The sequence below is a fragment of the Chiloscyllium plagiosum genome, unplaced genomic scaffold (assembly GCF_037043375.1).
Source record: "Chiloscyllium plagiosum isolate Xiang-an unplaced genomic scaffold, Cpla_swu_hap1 HiC_scaffold_24, whole genome shotgun sequence".
Lineage (NCBI taxonomy): Eukaryota > Metazoa > Chordata > Chondrichthyes > Orectolobiformes > Hemiscylliidae > Chiloscyllium > Chiloscyllium plagiosum.
Window position 1 is genome coordinate 29,072,072 of NW_028270162.1, and position 19,081 is coordinate 29,091,152.

The window sequence follows — 19,081 nt, forward strand, 5'->3', positions numbered from 1 at the left end:
GAAGTACACACTTTAATTCTGCTTAGTAGTTGGAGAAGGTAAAGATTACTTGATAGCAGTGAATCCGGGTGGCCTACATTCCCTGAGGAATGTTTTTGAGTTCCACTTTGCCTAAACATTACTTAAGAATAACATGGTTTGCATTTGTAGGGTTTTTCATTCCCACAATCACTTAATCCATTTTTTAAGACCATTGTTATTCTGCAGTTCATGTCTTTAGAACACTGGCTTGGTTGAATTGTCTGATGCTGTTTATTCAATGTTAAAGGTGCTGTAAAATAAAGTATTTCAAGCTGTTGTACCAAAATATTTGGAAGTTAACAGCCAAAGACTTCTGCAATGGATGAGGTTACAACATTCTTCAGTTTATTTCAGTCGTTCAGAAATTATTCTTATGTAATCAGCAAAGGAAATGGTTTTAACCCTCCTTTATAGCTTGTAGAAAGCACTTGTGATGTCATTATCTTTCAAAGAGCTGTTAATGGATGCTGCTGTAGACAGTTTCTGTTAAATTTCATTTTTTTCTGTTAAAAGCAAACTTGAATGCAGAGTAAAATATTAAAGAATTTACCCATTATCCCTTTACTCACTGACCTACGTTGGCACTCACTCAATTTATACCTTCTGACAAATTTGCCCCTGCAACCCAACCATCTAAATGTCTGAAATCTCCTTTAACCCATTTACCTTTGAGATAACTGCATCACTGCAGTTCTAGAAAATGTTTGCTCCATTATTAGTGTCCATGCCTTCACCGTTTAGGTAGCAAGCAATTGATTGCTCTCACTCAACCTCTAAGTTTAAGATTTTTCCTTAAAAAAAGAACCCACCTCATTTTACCTGCCTTAATGTCTCCTTTTTATTTCGTTTGATAAGTCTGAGTTGCTATGGAATCCCTAACTGCATGAAATGCGCCATGCAAAGTTGTTGTTTGTTGGAGGTGTCTATTTTGGTTCTTAAAATAGTACAACTGATGCTCATGCTTAAAATCTGAGAAATTCAGTCCTCAAAAGGTCAACTCTTGCCTCGTCCCACTACTTGGGGCTTGTATGTTAACTGTGCACATTAGCATAGAAAGACATTGTTGCCATGGTAGTTGAAACATATCCAAAAATAATCATGGCCCCATAGGTTTAATATGAAATGCCTCCTATCAGTTATAGCTGAACAAGCTAGCTGATGCATCACTGCTTTGTAACACATGCCCATGTCAGTGTGAAGTGCTCACCAGTATTTTTGACAATTAAACTGAAACTCATTTGTAGAAGTCTTGGAAGAACACCTTTTTTAGATTATATTAGATTAGATTACAGTGTGGAAACAGGCCCTTCGGCCCAACAAGTCCACACCGACCCGCCGAAGCGAAACCCACCCATACCCCTACATTTACCCCTTACCTAACACTACGGGCAATTTAGTATGGCCAATTCACCTGACCCTGCACATCTTTGGACTGTGGGAGGAAACCGGAGCACCCGGAGGAAACCCACGCAGACACTGGGAGAACGTGCAAACTCCACACAGTCAGTCGCCTGAGGCAGGAATTGAACCCGGGTCTCTGGCGCTGTGAGGCAGCAGTGCTAACCACTGTGCCACCGTGCCGCCCACCAAATATTTTTATCAAATATTTTCCTTAATTTTGGATTGAATTCTAAGTTGTTATATAGAGGGCATTTGTCAGTTTTACTGAGGAATGCGTGCTAAACATGTAAAACAAGTAGATGTACAGCATTCCAAAACACACTCTGATTATGAAATCTAATAGTTGTGGACACACCTAGTCCAGGTATGGTTGAAACTAGGGTTGGGGAGTAGATTTGGTTATTAAGTACAAATGAGGAAGCAAATGTAATCAAACAATGAATATGGAAATGTTAAGGCAAATCCTCAAATTAAAATAAGGGGTAGATTAAGACAGTACAAATTTGCAAGATCAATTTGAAAAAAAATACAAAGCCTCATGAACAAAAGGATTATAATGTAAGGAAATGAGGTGAAACTTAATTGCCAGTGAAGTGGTTCGTTTGATGTAATATCTTCATTCTTCTTTCCATCACTTAGCTGTTAGCATGCTACTCAATATACATTGTTGAAATACACACAAAGATCATTAAGGCCCCATCGGTCGAGTACAATGAAATTAAAGAAACAAGTATGTGTGAATAGGTAGGCAGTGACAGACATAAGGAAAAGCCACTGATGCTCTAACTACAAATGATAGAAAACTGGGCTTAAATCTGAAACTGCAGAAAGTGGGAGAATGGGTCAGGAAGGAAGTATACAGCTACAACCATTTTCCTTTAATCTTGGTAGCAGTTTAACTTTTGATCTAGACATTCAAAAGTCATTTGTTTAGATACATCTTATGAATGTATATTGTTGATGAATGTGTTGTCTTGTTTACTGTTGCTAATGAGTGAAGTATGAATGTAAAACATTTCCATTGAAATTATTCACTATCCATACTGTAAGTAACATGCATCCTACCACAGTTTTCCCATAATGAGTTCTGTGGAATGCTTTCCCTGACTTGACCATGATGTTGACAGCATTGTGGACCCAGATCTTGTGGTCCCAAAAGCAGTGAGCACTGAGCTTTGTCACTTCTGAGGGTTGCAGGACACAGCAGTTTTCATGGATCTGACTTGTTTTTGAATTTGGAATGTGTAGAGCATGTTTGATTTCAAAGGGCCACTTTACCAGTGGTCCTGCTGGGACCTGAAGGTGTCTAAAATTGGGCATTTTGCCCCAGATTTACCCTGATTTTGTACACTGATTTATTTCGGGATTGTCTTGCCAAGTGTAAAGGTAATGGGTTGCTTGGATTTAGCCCTTGGTGCCAGGACTGATGCACAGAAAAGAGATATTGAAATTTGAATTACAAGTGGATAAAAGACCAGATTAAAACTACTTACCACCTGTCATTGATCTTAAAATAGACCTTGTGATATCAAAAGGGGTGTGGCTTCACTGGAATTGCAACTTACTGTTAGGCCTTCTTACTTGGTTTGTTGATGGATCCTTGCTGCAGCAGGGAGAACTAATTCCTGTTGCATTCACAAAGAAAATGGGAGTATTTTTAAATAGAGAACAATGTGAGCGGCACTTGGCCACTGTCTAGAAAATCTGGCAAATCTTAATGCACAAAATGCTGGTGACATACCATTCTGAAATCATTTAGTCACTTTAATGCAAAAAAACCCTAATTTCTGTGGATTTTATCTTGTTCAGACTTTTATGATTGTAAACAATATCCTGGCATTAGGTTGGGAGTAACTTGCTTCTAGCCTAATGCATCCAGGCAAAGCTAGATTAATCCATGATGCCTCAAAACAACACAAGACATTTGTTCAGTATTTGTTAATGATCTGATTAGAATTGAGCCTTACAGAAGCCTTTTACTGAATAAAGCTTCCTCAAGCCAGTTTGAACAGGTGGGGAACTTATCCTTCTGTTATGGATCTATTCTTTCTGACGGCAGCAAAGTGCATCCTTTGGGTGCAATGTAAGACCTGACAGTTTGAGCCCAGCTTTCTACTCATCTCAGTCTTCAGAAACTGGGCTAGGGGATGAAGGGAACCATCTCGATCCACAGTGCTAACGAGGTCATGTTCAGTCATGATGGATTGTAACATTTTGTTTTCTTTTCCTAAGAAACTCTCATTACTCAGGCACAGTCACCAATCATCCCTCACCTTTATTATATATAATTGTAACTACATGTGATTCAAACTGCAATTAACTACACTCTGCACAGATCCTATACAAGGACATGACCAGTCGGAGGGAAGTTCACTCTGGATTTGGACATAACTTGTGCAAAGGAAAGTGATTTGGTTATTGGAAGGTAAAAACAATGACTGCAGATGCTGGAAACCAGATTCTGGATTAGAGGTACTGGAAAAGCACAGCAATTCAAGCAGCATCCAAAGAGCAGTAAAATCGACGTTTCGGGCAAAAGCCCTTCAGGTATTCCTGATGAAGGGCTTTTGCCCGAAACATCGATTTTACTGCTCCTCGGATGCTGCCTGAATTGCTGTGCTTTTCCAGTACCTCTAATCCAGAATCCATTGCTTATTGGATGTCAGTCATGTCAGCCCAGGTGTTCCTCAGGGCAGCATCCAACATGAATCACCTTTTTAACTGCAGTAATGACTTTTTCTCTCTGCAACTCCCAACTCTCCCACCACCTGCCCCAACATCTGCTCCACCACACGGGGGGGGGGGGAATCAGAAGTGGGAATATTTGCTGATAATTGCTAACATTTAGTTTCATTCACAACTCCTTGGATAGCAAAGCAATCTGCCACATGAAACAACAAGGTCTAGACAACATTCAGACTTAATTGAGTGGTAGAGCTTAAAGGGAAAAAAAAGCTAGTGAGTTTTGAGAAGATTTGTAGCTGAGGTTGAGGTTCTGGATGTAGGTTTGCTTGCTGAGCAGAAGGGTTCGTTTTCAGATGTTTAGCCTCCGCATGAAGCACTAGTGGTGTAGCCCGCTTTCTATTCCCAGCTTAAGGCTGGGAACTTCACAACTTAAACTATAGATTTCAGTTAAATGCTAACCACACAATAGAAGCAAGATTAACTTTGTACAAAATATTTTGACTTTCACCATTCAGTCTGGTGATAATTTTCGGGATAAATATTAGCCAGATGATGCCAGCTGTTCTTTGAGTTAGTACAATGGCTTTTTACTGTCCACCCGAGTGCAGTTGAGGGCTTTGTTTAATGTTTTACCCAAAAGACGTGGGGACACGGGAACATTCCTAGTAATCTGGTCAATATAAAAAGAATATATGGAAATGAATAAAATGCCTTTTTATATACTTTTTTAAAACAGATAATTGAACTTCCTATCACTGAAAGGGAGGTTGAAAAAGAACATTTAATTCAGCTGAAGAAGTGGAAGGATACGCATGGTGACCTCAAATACCAGCCTCCTCCTAGATTGCACGGCGCTAAAGCAATCAATGAGGCTGAGCCTCATTCTCAAAAAGCCTTGGTGCAGATGCCATCCATCGTGGTACACTCCCCGCCAGTGTCTCCTGATTCAGGTAGCAATTCCAAGAAGAAAAAGGATAAGAAAATGTCAAAAGAACAAAAGAGAGAAAAGAAGAAACAGGAGAAAAAGACAGGAAAAGTAGAAACAGTGGCAAATGGATCTACCGCTGATGAGACCAATAGAATTTTAAAAGATGAACAAAATGTTACCCAACCAGTAGAGTTTGCAAAGGAGCTAAATCAATCGATGCTGAAAAAGGACACTCAACTACAGCAGTCTGAACAAAGTCTCAGCTCGGAAGAAACAGAACAGGACACATACTTATGAGATGAATCATTCCAGCACCCGGTGGGTGTGGTGCAGGGAGGGGTGGGGGGGGCAACGTTTCATTTCACATTCGAATCATCATTCCGTAAGAGAACTGACATTGCATGGCAAGATGGGGCCATTGATAGTATATGAACGTACTTAATGCAGTTGACAAGATATGGTGATTCTTTCATGACTTAACACAGTGACTTGAAACATGAGAAATTGGTACAAGTTTAGAAGTTTTGAGTTATTTTTACTGTTGATTTGTGTGGTTAAGCAATTCAAAGAATAGCCAAAACCAGGGACATAATTTAATCAGCTAGTGAAACTAGTTAGGAAGAATCTGCTTCATATGTTCGCCTTTACTGAGTTCAACACAAAACTCTAATTGAATGAACTGTTAGCTGTCATCAGCAGAGTAAATTTTTTTGAGGAAAATGTAAATATTTTTGCAATATTTTTCAGTAAACAATGTCTTGTATGGAGTTGCTAGTATTGTAAAGATATTTCTTCTTGGTTTTCATTCCAAGTTAAGATTAATGATATTTATAGGGCATTTTGTTTTTATTATTCTTTGGTCAGATGTTTCTCTGTTCCCATTTCTATTTTGAAGTAACAGTGAATTGCAGTAGAAAGGAAGAGACCATTATTAAGCTATTGCTGAGAATTTGACATGTGTTCATTAGAATTATTTGAATTAATTTAATGTCTATACGTGGTGGGGAATTAAGTCAGGGTTTTGGCTTAGGATAGAGGATGTGCTGCCATATGTTTGTATGATTTAAAACACTCTACTTGTATATTCATTTAATATTCATAACATTTCTTCTATGTACAGAAATTACAGTTGAAGAAATGGAGATTAAATATGCCCATTTAGTAAATGTTTTGCAGGCAATGTTAATGCCGTGCACACACACAGTAGTAAGCAGGGTAGTTAACCATGACACCATAGAAAAACAATGTATCGTCCAAATGAATTAGCACTTTTCCTTAATCTTGAGGGATGTAAATTTAAGCTGTTTTACAAGAGGTTTTGTAAATTCTCTTGATAAACTGACTAAGAACCAGAATTAAGTGCTGTTCTTGTATAATCCAGCTATTTTTCTACAAAATTATCAATGCACAATGGATTTGCAGCAGTTGCGAAGGTATTTAAGTGCTATATAAACTCATAGATTAAACTCAATTTTCTGTCCTTGCATATAATGAAGAATATAAGATTATAACATAATATAAAGTCTAATTTTGGTGTTTGCTCCACATTCCTTGAGACTAATAAAACAGCCAAATATAGATGTGCAAACAAAGTTAAACTGTCTGGTCTAACATACTTTTTTGTATTTGAAGAATCAGAAACTATTTGTCAATTTGTTTTATGTGCAATCTACGATGAAAATACTTGGAGCGTATTGAATAATGGCAAATTCCATGTGGCTATATAGTGTATGTACTTTTAAACTTAACATAATTAGATTATTTATCTACAAATTGCTACATTTAATAAGTTCATCTAAGCTACACGTATTATCTTGCTCTTGCCATGGATCCATAACAAAATCAATAAAATATTCTGGAAAGCCTGTTTTGCTTTATTAGTTCTGTTTTGTTTGTTTTTCTCTAGGTTACTGACATCCAATAGTTTAGTGAACTAGGGTGGTTAGTTGGTAGTGAGTCTAGTCTTTTTTGGGTTAAAAAGAAAACACCTTTTAGTTGCCCAACGCCAAACATGTAGATAGTTTGAAATGACTTCCTGTCGTGTAAAATAAAAGTCCAACAGTGTCATTACCATAGAAATCACCTCCAGAAGATTCCTTATTACCTACTTTCACACAAATCTTATCTGTATCCTTACAGAAAAAAAACCCACTACATTTTGCGGCATATGCATATATGTGAAACACCCAGCTTTGCCCAATTCTGATTGCCATCTCATCTGTCTTAAATCTGAATTTGTACTTCCACTGTGTCATCAATGAAAGAACAAATGCCATTCTTTTTTACTCCTACCAGAAACGTTGCCATTTAGCTCTCAGCCCATCCACCTTCCTGGTTGCTTCGTGAACCCTGTTACCTGTTTTTCTTTTTAAACTTGAGCTATGTTTTAAACACATCTATCCTGACAATAACCAAAGCTTGCCTATTTTAATTCTATAACCACAATGATCTCTTTCTCAGTACTATATTAGTAATCAAAACATTCCTCCATAGAACATCGAAGCAGTAGGTCATTCAGCCCATTGATTCAACTCTGCCATGCAATGAGATTATGGTTGATCTGAAAATCTTCAACCCCACTTTCCTGCTTTATCTCTCTGATTCCCTTTCTCGCTTAAAAATCTCTCAGCCTGAAATATACTGAATGACCAAGCTTTGACTGCTCTCTGTGGTAGAGAATTCACAGATTATTCTCTTCTGATAGAAAATATTTCTCCTCATCTTTGTCTTAAATGAGTGATCACTTAATCTGAGATTATATCTTCTCGTCCTGGACTCTCCCCATTGTGGAAACAGCTCTTTGCATCAACCGTATCATGTCCCCAGCATTTCAATAAGGTAGTCTTGTTCTTCTTTACTAAGTATAAACACAACCTACTTAACCTCTCCTCCATAAGAAAATCCCTCCATACTTGGAGTCAACCTAATTGTTTTATTAATTGATTCCAGTGCCAATATTCTGTGTAGTCCTACAATGCTTTGTATATTTTTAGCAAGACCTTCCTATTTTTATGCTCCATTCCCTTTTGAAATAAAGACTTTTGCTATTACCCATTAAACTTGGATGCCAGCTTTTTCTGTAGTTCTTGCATAGTACCTCAAATCCTTTCTGTATTTTCCCCCCATCAAATCGTCTGTATTTGAATGAGAATCACCATTAGAACTTGTTCTCCTCTCTCATTCCCCCCCACCCCCACTGTCTCCCTCCTCTTCCCCACCCTTTCCTCTCTCGCCCCCCCCCCACCCTCCACGCTTTGCTCTCTCTCTTCCCCCCCACTGTCTCTCTCTCACCCCCTCCCACTGTCTTTCTCTCTCCCCCCCGCCCCGTCTCCCCCCCGCCCCGTCTCTCCCCCCCGCCCCGTCTCTCCCCCCCCGCCCCGTCTCTCCCCCCCGCCCCGTCTCTCCCCCACGCCCCGTCTCTCCCCCCCGCCCCGTCTCTCCCCCCCCGCCCCGTCTCTCCCCCCCGCCCCGTCTCTCCCCCCCCCCCGCCCCGTCTCTCCCCCCCCGCCCCGTCTCCCCCCCCGCCCCGTCTCTCCCCCCCCGCCCCGTCTCTCCCCCCCCGCCCCGTCGCTCCCGTCCCCGCCCCCTCGCTCCCCGTCCCCGCCCCTCGCTCCCGTCCCCGCCCCCTCGCTCCCGTCCCCGCCCCCTCGCTCCGTCCCCGCCCCCTCGCTCCCGTCCCCGCCCCCTCGCTCCCGTCCCCGCCCCCTCGCCCCCGCCCCGCCCCCCTCGCCCCCGCCCCCGCCCCTCTCGCCCCCGCCCCCGCCCTCTCGCCCCCGCCCCCGCCCTCTCGCCCCCGCCCCTCTCGCCCCGCCCCCGCCCTCTCGCCCCCGCCCCCGCCCCCGCCCTCTCGCTCCCGCCCCCGCCCTCTCGCTCCCGCCCCCGCCCTCTCGCTCCCGCCCCCGCCCTCTCGCTCCCGCCCCGCCCTCTCGCTCCCCGCCCCCGCCCGCCCTCTCGCTCCCGCGCCCGCCCTCTCGCTCCCGCGCCCGCCCTCTCGCTCCCGCCCCCGCCCTCTCGCTCCCGCCCCCGCCCGCCCTCTCGCTCCCGCCCCCGCCCGCCCTCTCGCTCCCGCCCCCGCCCGCCCTCTCGCTCCCGCCCCCGCCCGCCCTCTCGCTCCCGCCCCGCCCGCCCTCTCGCTCCCGCCCCCGCCCGCCCTCTCGCTCCCGCCCCCGCCCGCCCTCTCGCTCCCGCCCCCGCCCGCCCTCTCGCTCCCGCCCCCGCCCGCCCTCTCGCTCCGCCCCGCCGCCCTCTCGCTCCCGCCCCCGCCCGCCCTCTCGCTCCCGCCCCCGCCCGCCCTCTCTCTCCCGCCCCCGCCCGCTCTCTCCTCCTGCCCCCGCCCGCTCTCTCTCTCCGCCCCCGCCCGCTCTCTCTCTCCCGCCCCCGCCCGCTCTCTCTCTCCGCCCCCGCCCGCTCTCTTCTCCCGCCCCCCACTCTCTCTCTCTCCCGCCCCCCACTCTCTCTCTCTCCGCCCCCCCACTCTCTCTCTCTCTCGCCCCCCCACTCTCTCTCTCTCTCGCCCCCCCACTCTCTCTCTCTCTCGCCCCCCCACTCTCTCTCTCTCTCGCCCCCCCACTCTCTCTCTCTCTCCCCCCTCTCTCTCTCCCCCCCACTCTCTCTCTCGCCCCCCCCACTCTCCCTCTCTCTCGCCCCCCCCCCACTCCTCTCTCTCGCCCCCCCCACTCTCCCTCTCTCTCGCCCCCCCACTCTCTCCCTCTCTCTCGCCCCCCCACTCTCTCCCTCTCTCTCGCCCCCCCACTCTCTCCTCTCTCTCGCCCCCCCCACTCTCCCTCTCTCTCGCCCCCCCACTCTCCCTCTCTCTCGCCCCCCCACTCTCTCTCTCTCTCGCCCCCCCACTCTCTCTCTCACTCTCTCTCGCCCCCCCCACTCTCTCCCTCTCTCTCACCCCCCCACTCTCTCTCTCGCCCCCCCCCCACTCTCCCTCTCTCTCGCCCCCCCCACTCTCTCTCTCTCTCGCCCCCCCACTCTCTCTCTCTCTCTCTCTCGTCCCCCCCCCACTCTCTCTCTCTCTCTCTCGCCCCCCCCACTCTCTCCCTCTCTCTCGCCCCCCCACTCTCTCTCTCCCCTCTCTCTCGCCCCCCCACTCTCTCTCTCTCTCTCGCCCCCCCACTCTCTCTCTCTCTCGCCCCCCCACTCTCTCTCTCTCTCGCCCCCCCACTCTCTCTCTCCCTCTCTCTCGCCCCCCCACTTTCTCTCTCTCTCTCTCTCTCGCCCCCCCACTCTCTCTCTCTCGCCCCCCCCACTCTCTCTCTCTCTCTCTCGCCCCCCCACTCTCTCTCTCTCCCTCGCTCCCCCCCACTCTCTCTCTCTCGCCCCCCCCACTCTCCCTCTCTCTCGCCCCCCCCACTCTCCCTCTCTCTCGCCCCCCCACTCTCTCCCTCTCTCTCGCCCCCCCCACTCTCTCCCTCTCTCTCACCCCCCCCACTCTCTCTCTCTCTCTCTCGCCCCCCCACTCTCTCCCTCTCTCTCACCCCCCCCACTCTCTCTCTCTCTCTCGCCCCCCCACTCTCTCTCTCTCTCGCCCCCCCACTCTCTCTCTCCCTCTCTCTCGCCCCCCCCTCTCTCTCTCCCTCTCTCTCGCCCCCCCCCCTCTCTCTCTCCCTCTCTCTCGCCCCCCCCACTCTCTCCCTCTCTCTCGCCCCCCCCACTCTCTCCCTCTCTCTCGCCCCCCCCACTCTCTCCCTCTCTCTCGCCCCCCACTCTCTCCCTCTCTCTCGCCCCCCCACTCGCTCCCTCTCTCTCGCCCCCCCACTCTCTCCCTCTCTCTCGCCCCCCCACTCTCTCCCTCTCTCTCGCCCCCCCACTCTCTCTCTCTCGCCCCCCCACTCTCTCTCTCTCTCGCCCCCCCACTCTCTCTCGCCCCCCCACTCTCTCTCTCTCGCCCCCCCACTCTCTCTCGCCCCCCCACTCTCTCTCTCTCTCGCCCCCCCACTCTCTCTCTCTCTCGCCCCCCCACTCTCTCTCTCTCTCGCCCCCCCACTCTCTCCCTCGCTCTCGCCCCCCCCTCTCTCCCTCTCTCTCGCCCCCCCACTCTCTCCCTCTCTCTCGCCCCCCCCCACTCTCCCTCTCTCTCGCCCCCCCACTCTCCCTCTCTCTCGCCCCCCCACTCTCTCTCTCTCTCGCCCCCCCACTCTCTCTCTCACTCTCTCTCGCCCCCCCCACTCTCTCCCTCTCTCTCACCCCCCCACTCTCTCTCTCGCCCCCCCCCACTCTCCCTCTCTCTCGCCCCCCCACTCTCTCTCTCACTCTCTCTCGCCCCCCCCACTCTCTCCCTCTCTCTCACCCCCCCACTCTCTCTCTCGCCCCCCCCCACTCTCCCTCTCTCTCGCCCCCCACTCTCCCTCTCTCTCGCCCCCCCACTCTCTCTCTCTCTCTCTCTCTCGCCCCCCCCCACTCTCTCTCTCTCTCTCTCGCCCCCCCCCACTCTCTCCCTCTCTCTCTCGCCCCCCCACTCTCTCTCTCCCTCTCTCTCGCCCCCCCACTCTCTCTCTCTCGCCCCCCCACTCTCTCTCTCTCCGCCCCCCCACTCTCTCTCTCTCTCTCGCCCCCCACTCTCTCTCTCTCTCGCCCCCCCACTCTCTCTCTCCCTCTCTCTCGCCCCCCCACTCTCTCTCTCTCTCTCTCTCTCGCCCCCCCCACTCTCTCTCTCTCGCCCCCCCACTCTCTCTCTCTCACCCCCCACTCTCTCTCTCCCTCTCTCTCTTGCCCCCCTCCCTCTCTCTCTTGCCCCCCTCCCTCTCTTACCCCCCACTCTCTCACTCCCTCTCTCTCTCGCCCCCCCTCACCCTCTCTCACCCCCCACTCTCTCTCTCCCTCTCTCTCTTGCCCCCCTCCCTCTCTCTCTTGCCCCCCTCCCTCTCTCTCTTGCCCCCCTCCCTCTCTCTCTTTGCCCCCCTCCTCTCTCTCTCGCCCCCCGCTCTCTCTCTCTCGCCCCCCCCACTCTCTCTCTCGCCCCCCCCACTCTCTCTCTCGCCCCCCCACTCTCTCTCTCGCCCCCCCACTCTCTCTCTCGCCCCCCCCACTCTCTCTCTCGCCCCCCCCACTCTCTCTCTCGCCCCCCCACTCTCTCTCTCGCCCCCCCACTCTCTCGCCCCCCCACTCTCTCTCTCCCTCTCTCTCGCCCCCCCTCACCCTCTCTCTCGCCGCCCACTCTCTCTCTCTCCCCCTCTCTCTCTCACCCCCCACTCTCTCTCTCTCTCGCCCCCCCCACTCGCTCTCGCCCCCCCCACTCGCGCTCCGCCCCCCCCACTCGCTCTCGCCCCCCCCCACTCGCTCTCCCGCCCCCCCCACTCGCTCTCGCCCCCCCTCACCCTTTCTCTCGCCCCCCCACACTCTCTCTCTCTCTCGCCGCCCACTCTCTCTCTCTCTCCCTCTCTCTCTCTCTCTCCCCCACTCTCTCTCTCACCCCCCACTCTCTCTCTCTCACCCCCCACTCTCTCTCTCTCTCTCGCCCCCCACTCTCTCTCTCTCTCGCCCCCCACTCTCTCTCTCTCTCGCCCCCACTCGCTCTCGCCCCCCCCACTCGCTCTCGCCCCCCCCACTCGCTCTCGCCCCCCCACTCGCTCTCGCCCCCCCCCCACTCGCTCTCGCCCCCCCCCACTCGCTCTCGCCCCCCCCACTCGCTCTCGCCCCCCCCCATCTCTCTCGCCCCCCCACTCTCTCTCGCCCCCCCCACTCTCTCTCGCCCCCCCCCCACTCTCTCTCTCGCCCCCCCCCACTCTCTCTCTCTCGCCCCCCCCCACTCTCTCTCTCTCGCCCCCCCCCACTCTCTCTCTCTCGCCCCCCCCCACTCTCTCTCTCTCGCCCCCCCCCACTCTCTCTCTCTCGCCCCCCCCACTCTCTCTCTCTCGCCCCCCCCACTCTCTCTCTCTCGCCCCCCCCCACTCTCTCTCTCTCTCGCCCCCCCCCACTCTCTCTCTCTCGCCCCCCCCCCACTCTCTCTCTCTCGCCCCCCCCCCACTCTCTCTCTCTCGCCCCCCCCACTCTCTCTCTCTCGCCCCCCCCACTCTCTCTCTCTCGCCCCCCCCACTCTCTCTCTCGCCCCCCCACTCTCTCTCTCTCGCCCCCCCCACTCTCTCTCTCTCGCCCCCCCACCTCTCTCTCTCGCCCCCCCCACTCTCTCTCTCTCGCCCCCCCACTCTCTCTCTCGCCCCCCACTCTCTCTCTCGCCCCCCCCACTCTCTCTCTCTCGCCCCCCTCACTCTCTCTCCCCCTCTCTCTCGCCCCCCCACTCTCTCTCTCCCCCCTCTCTCGCCCCCCCCTCTCTCTCTCCCCTCTCTCTCGCCCCCCCACTCTCTCTCTCCCCCTCTCTCTCGCCCCCCCACTCTCTCTCTCCCCTCTCTCTCGCCCCCCCACTCTCTCTCCCCCCCCTTGCCCCCCCACTCTCTCTCTCTCTCGCCCCCCCACTCTCTCTCTCTCGCCCCCCCACTCTCTCCCTCGCTCTCGCCCCCCCCACTCTCTCTCTCTCGCCCCCCCCACTCTCTCTCTCTCGCCCCCCCCACTCTCTCTCTCTCGCCCCCCCCACTCTCTCTCTCTCGCCCCCCCCACTCTCTCTCTCTCGCCCCCCCCCACTCTCTCTCTCTCGCCCCCCCCCACTCTCTCTCTCTCGCCCCCCCCCACTCTCTCTCTCTCGGCCCCCCCACTCTCTCTCTCTCGGCCCCCCCACTCTCTCTCTCTCGGCCCCCCCACTCTCTCTCTCTCGGCCCCCCACTCTCTCTCTCTCGCCCCCCCCACTCTCTCTCTCTCTCTCTCGCCCCCCCACTCTCTCTCTCTCTCTCTCGCCCCCCCACACTCTCTCTCTCTCTCTCTCTCGCCCCCCCACACTCTCTCTCTCTCTCTCTCTCGCCCCCCCCACTCTCTCTCTCCCTCTCTCTCTATCGCCCCCCTCACTCTCTCTCTCGCCCCCCCCACTCTCTATCTCGCCCCCACTCTCTCTCTCTCTCGCCCCCCCCACTCTCTATCTCGCCCCCACTCTCTCTCTCTCTCGCCCCCCCCCACTCTCTATCGCCCCCACTCTCTCTCTCTCGCCCCCCCCACTCTCTCTCTCTCTCTCTCTCTCGCCCCCCCCCACTCTCTCATTCTCTCTCTCTCTCTCTCTCTCGCCCCCCCACTCTCTCTCTCTCTCGCCCCCCCACTCTCTCTCTCTCTCTCTCTCTCGCCCCCCCCCCACTCTCTCTCTCTCTCTCTCGCCCCCCCCCACTCTCTCCCTCTCTCTCGCCCCCCCACTCTCTCTCTCCCTCTCTCTCGCCCCCCCACTCTCTCTCTCTCTCGCCCCCCCACTCTCTCTCTCTCGCCCCCCCACTCTCTCTCTCTCTCGCCCCCCCACTCTCTCTCTCTCTCGCCCCCCCACTCTCTCTCTCCCTCTCTCTCGCCCCCCCACTCTCTCTCTCTCTCTCTCTCGCCCCCCCACTCTCTCTCTCTCGCCCCCCCCACTCTCTCTCTCTCACCCCCCACTCTCTCTCTCCCTCTCTCTCTTGCCCCCCTCCCTCTCTCTCTTGCCCCCCTCCCTCTCTTACCCCCCACTCTCTCTCTCCCTCTCTCTCTCGCCCCCCCTCACCCTCTCTCACCCCCACTCTCTCTCTCCCTCTCTCTCTTGCCCCCCTCCCTCTCTCTCTTGCCCCCCTCCCTCTCTCTCTTGCCCCCCTCCCTCTCTCTCTTGCCCCCCTCCCTCTCTCTCTCGCCCCCGCTCTCTCTCTCTCGCCCCCCCCACTCTCTCTCTCGCCCCCCCCACTCTCTCTCTCGCCCCCCCCACTCTCTCTCTCACCCCCCCCACTCTCTCTCTCGCCCCCCCCACTCTCTCTCCTCGCCCCCCCCACTCTCTCTCTCGCCCCCCCCACTCTCTCTCTCGCCCCCCCACTCTCTCTCTCGCCCCCCCACTCTCTCGCCCCCCCACTCTCTCTCTCGCCCCCCCCCACTCTCTCGCCCCCCCACTCTCTCTCTCCCTCTCTCTCGCCCCCCCTCACCCTCTCTCTCGCCGCCCACTCTCTCTCTCTCCCCCTCTCTCTCTCACCCCCCACTCTCTCTCTCTCTCGCCCCCCCCACTCGCTCTCCGCCCCCCCACTCGCTCTCGCCCCCCCACTCGCGCTCGCCCCCCCCACTCGCTCTCGCCCCCCCCACTCGCTCTCGCCCCCCCCACTCGCTCTCGCCCCCCCCACTCGCTCTCGCCCCCCCTCACCCTTTCTCTCGCCCCCCCACACTCTCTCTCTCTCTCGCCGCCCACTCTCTCTCTCTCTCCCTCTCTCTCTCTCTCTCCCCCCACTCTCTCTCTCACCCCCCACTCTCTCTCTCTCACCCCCCACTCTCTCTCTCTCTCTCGCCCCCCACTCTCTCTCTCTCTCGCCCCCCACTCTCTCTCTCTCTCGCCCCCCACTCGCTCTCGCCCCCCCCACTCGCTCTCGCCCCCCCCCACTCGCTCTCGCCCCCCCCACTCGCTCTCGCCCCCCCCCACTCGCTCTCGCCCCCCCCACTCGCTCTCGCCCCCCCCCACTCGCTCTCGCCCCCCCCACTCGCTCTCGCCCCCCCCATTCTCTCTCGCCCCCCCACTCTCTCTCGCCCCCCCCACTCTCTCTCTCGCCCCCCCCCACTCTCTCTCTCGCCCCCCCCCCACTCTCTCTCTCGCCCCCCCCACTCTCTCTCTCTCGCCCCCCCCCACTCTCTCTCTCTCGCCCCCCCCACTCTCTCTCTCTCGCCCCCCCCCACTCTCTCTCTCTCGCCCCCCCCCACTCTCTCTCTCTCGCCCCCCCCCACTCTCTCTCTCTCGCCCCCCCCACTCTCTCTCTCTCGCCCCCCCCCCACTCTCTCTCTCTCGCCCCCCCCCACTCTCTCTCTCTCGCCCCCCCCCCACTCTCTCTCTCTCGCCCCCCCCCACTCTCTCTCTCTCGCCCCCCCCCACTCTCTCTCTCTCGCCCCCCCCACTCTCTCTCTCTCGCCCCCCCCACTCTCTCTCTCTCGCCCCCCACTCTCTCTCTCTCGCCCCCCCCACTCTCTCTCTCTCGCCCCCCCCACTCTCTCTCTCTCGCCCCCCCCACTCTCTCTCTCTCGCCCCCCCCACTCTCTCTCTCTCGCCCCCCCCACTCTCTCTCTCTCGCCCCCCCCACTCTCTCTCTCTCGCCCCCCTCACTCTCTCTCCCCCTCTCTCTCGCCCCCCCACTCTCTCTCTCCCCCCTCTCTCGCCCCCCCCTCTCTCTCTCCCCTCTCTCTCGCCCCCCCACTCTCTCTCTCCCCCTCTCTCTCGCCCCCCCACTCTCTCTCTCCCCCTCTCTCTCGCCCCCCCACTCTCTCTCCCCCCCCTTGCCCCCCCCACTCTCTCTCTCTCTCGCCCCCCCACTCTCTCTCTCTCTCGCCCCCCCACTCTCTCTCTCCCTCGCTCTCGCCCCCCCCACTCTCTCTCTCTCGCCCCCCCCACTCTCTCTCTCTCTCGCCCCCCCCACTCTCTCTCTCTCGCCCCCCCCCACTCTCTCTCTCTCGCCCCCCCCCACTCTCTCTCTCTCGGCCCCCCCACTCTCTCTCTCTCGGCCCCCCCACTCTCTCTCTCTCGGCCCCCCACTCTCTCTCTCTCGGCCCCCCACTCTCTCTCTCTCGCCCCCCCCACTCTCTCTCTCTCTCTCTCGCCCCCCCACTCTCTCTCTCTCTCTCTCGCCCCCCCCACACTCTCTCTCTCTCTCGCCCCCCACACTCTCTCTCTCTCTCTCTCTCGCCCCCCCCACTCTCTCTCTCCCTCTCTCTCTATCGCCCCCCTCACTCTCTCTCTCGCCCCCCCCACTCTCTATCTCGCCCCCACTCTCTCTCTCTCTCGCCCCCCCCACTCTCTATCTCGCCCCCACTCTCTCTCTCTCCCTCGCCCCCCCACTCTCTATCTCGCCCCCACTCTCTCTCTCTCGCCCCCCCCACTCTCTCTCTCTCTCTCTCTCGCCCCCCCCCACTCTCTCTCTCTCTCGCCCCCCCCACTCTCTCATTCTCTCTCTCTCTCTCTCTCTCTCTCTCTCGCCCCCCCACTCTCTCTCTCTCTCTCTCGCCCCCCCCCCACTCTCTCTCTCCCTCTCTCTCTCTCTCGCCCCCCTCACTCTCTCTCTCGCCCCCCCTCACTCTCTCTCTCTCGCCCCCTCACTCTCTCTCTCTCGCCCCCTCACTCTCTCTCTCTCGCCCCCCCACTCTCTCTCTCTCGCCCCCCCACTCTCTCTCTCTCGCCCCCCCACTCTCTCTCTCTCGCCCCCCCACTCTCTCTCTCTCGCCCCCCCACTCTCTCTCTCTCGCCCCCCCACTCTCTCTCTCTCGCCCCCCCACTCTCTCTCTCTCGCCCCCCCACTCTCTCTCTCTCGCCCCCCCACTCTCTCTCTCTCTCGCCCCCCCACTCTCTCTCTCTCTCGCCCCCCCACTCTCTCTCGCCCCCCCACTCTCTCTCGCCCCCCCACTCTCTCTCGCCCCCCCACTCTCTCTCGCCCCCCCACTCTCTCTCGCCCCCCCACTCTCTCTCGCCCCCCCCCTCTCTCTCTCGCCCCCCCTCTCTCTCTCGCCCCCCCCTCTCTCTCTCGCCCCCCCTCTCTCTCTCGCCCCCCCCTCTCTCTCTCGCCCCCCCCTCTCTCTCTCGCCCCCCCCTCTCTCTCTCGCCCCCCCTCTCTCTCTCGCCCCCCTCACTCTCTCTCTCCCTCTCTCTTGCCCCCCTCACTCTCTCTCTCGCCCCCCACTCTCTCTCTCTCTCGCCGCCCACTCTCTCTCTCTCACCCCCACTCTCTCTCGCCCCCCTCACTCTTACTCTCTCGCCCACCTCACTCTCTCTCTCTCGCCCCCCTCACTCTCTCTCTCTCTCTCTCTCTCGCCCCCCACTCTCTCTCTCTCTCTCCCCCCCACTCTCTCTCCTCCCCCCACTCTCACTCTCTCGCCCCCCCACTCTCACTCTCTCGCCCCCCACTCTCACTCTCTCGCCCCCCCACTCTCACTCTCTCGCCACCCTCTCTCTCTCTCTTGCCCCCCACTCTCTCTCTCTCTCTCTCTCTCTCTCTCTCTTGCCCCCCCACTCTCTCTCTCTCTCTCTCTCTCGCCCCCCACTCTCTCTCTCCCTCTCTCTCTCTCGCCCCCCTCACTCTCACTCTCTCGCCCCCCTCACTCTCACTCTCTCGCCCCCCTCACTCTCACTCTCTCGCCCCCCTCACTCTCACGCCCCCCCACTCACTCTCTCGCCCCCACTCTCACTCTCTCGCCCCCCTCACTCTCACTCTCTCGCCCCCCTCACTCTCACTCTCTCGCCCCCCTCACTCTCACTCTCTCGCCCCCCTCACTCTCACTCTCTCGCCCCCCTCACTCTCACTCTCTCGCCCCCTCACTCTCACTCTCTCGCCCCCCTCACTCTCACTCTCTCGCTCGCCCCCCTCACTCTCACTCTCTCGCCCCCCTCACTCTCACTCTCTCGCCCCCCTCACTCTCTCTCTCGCCCCCCTCACTCTCACTCTCTCGCCCCCCTCACTCTCACTCTCTCGCCCCCCTCACTCTCACTCTCTCGCCCCCCTCACTCTCACTCTCTCGCCCCCTCACTCTCACTCTCTCGCCCCCCCTCACTCTCACTCTCTCGCCCCCCTCACTCTCACTCTCTCGCCCCCCTCACTCTCACTCTCTCGCCCCCCTCACTCTCACTCTCTCGCCCCCCTCACTCTCACTCTCTCGCCCCCCTCACTCTCACTCTCTCGCCCCCCTCACTCTCACTCTCTCGCCCCCCTCACTCTCACTCTCTCGCCCCCCTCACTCTCACTCTCTCGCCCCCCTCACACTCTCTCTCTCTGGCCCCCCCTCACTCTCTCTCTCTCGCCACCTCTCTCTCTCTCTTGCCCCCCACTCTCTCTCTCTCTCTCTCTCTCTCTCTCTCTCTCTGCCCCCCTCACTCTCTCTCTCTCGCCCCCCTCATTCTCACTCTCTCTCTCTCGCCCCTCTCACTCTCTCTCTCTCCCCCCACTCTCTCTCTCCCCCCCACTCCCTCTCTTCCCCCCCCCACTCTCTCTCTCTCGCCCCCCCCCACTCTCTCTCGCCATCCACACTCTCTCT

General features: G+C 56.0%; 1 protein-coding gene across 1 annotated transcript in view; it reads left to right on the forward strand.

Moving 5' to 3' along the window:
- The window catches only part of tbc1d10ab (TBC1 domain family, member 10Ab), a 69,429-nt gene extending 62,529 nt beyond the window's left edge, over positions 1 to 6,900 (forward strand). The window contains exon 9 of the mRNA XM_043715666.2: positions 4,844 to 6,900. Within this exon, the coding sequence (XP_043571601.2) occupies positions 4,844 to 5,332 (489 nt within the window). The 3' untranslated portion in view covers positions 5,333 to 6,900. The remainder of the gene's footprint in view (positions 1 to 4,843) is intronic.
- Positions 6,901 to 19,081: the final 12,181 nt, after the last annotated feature.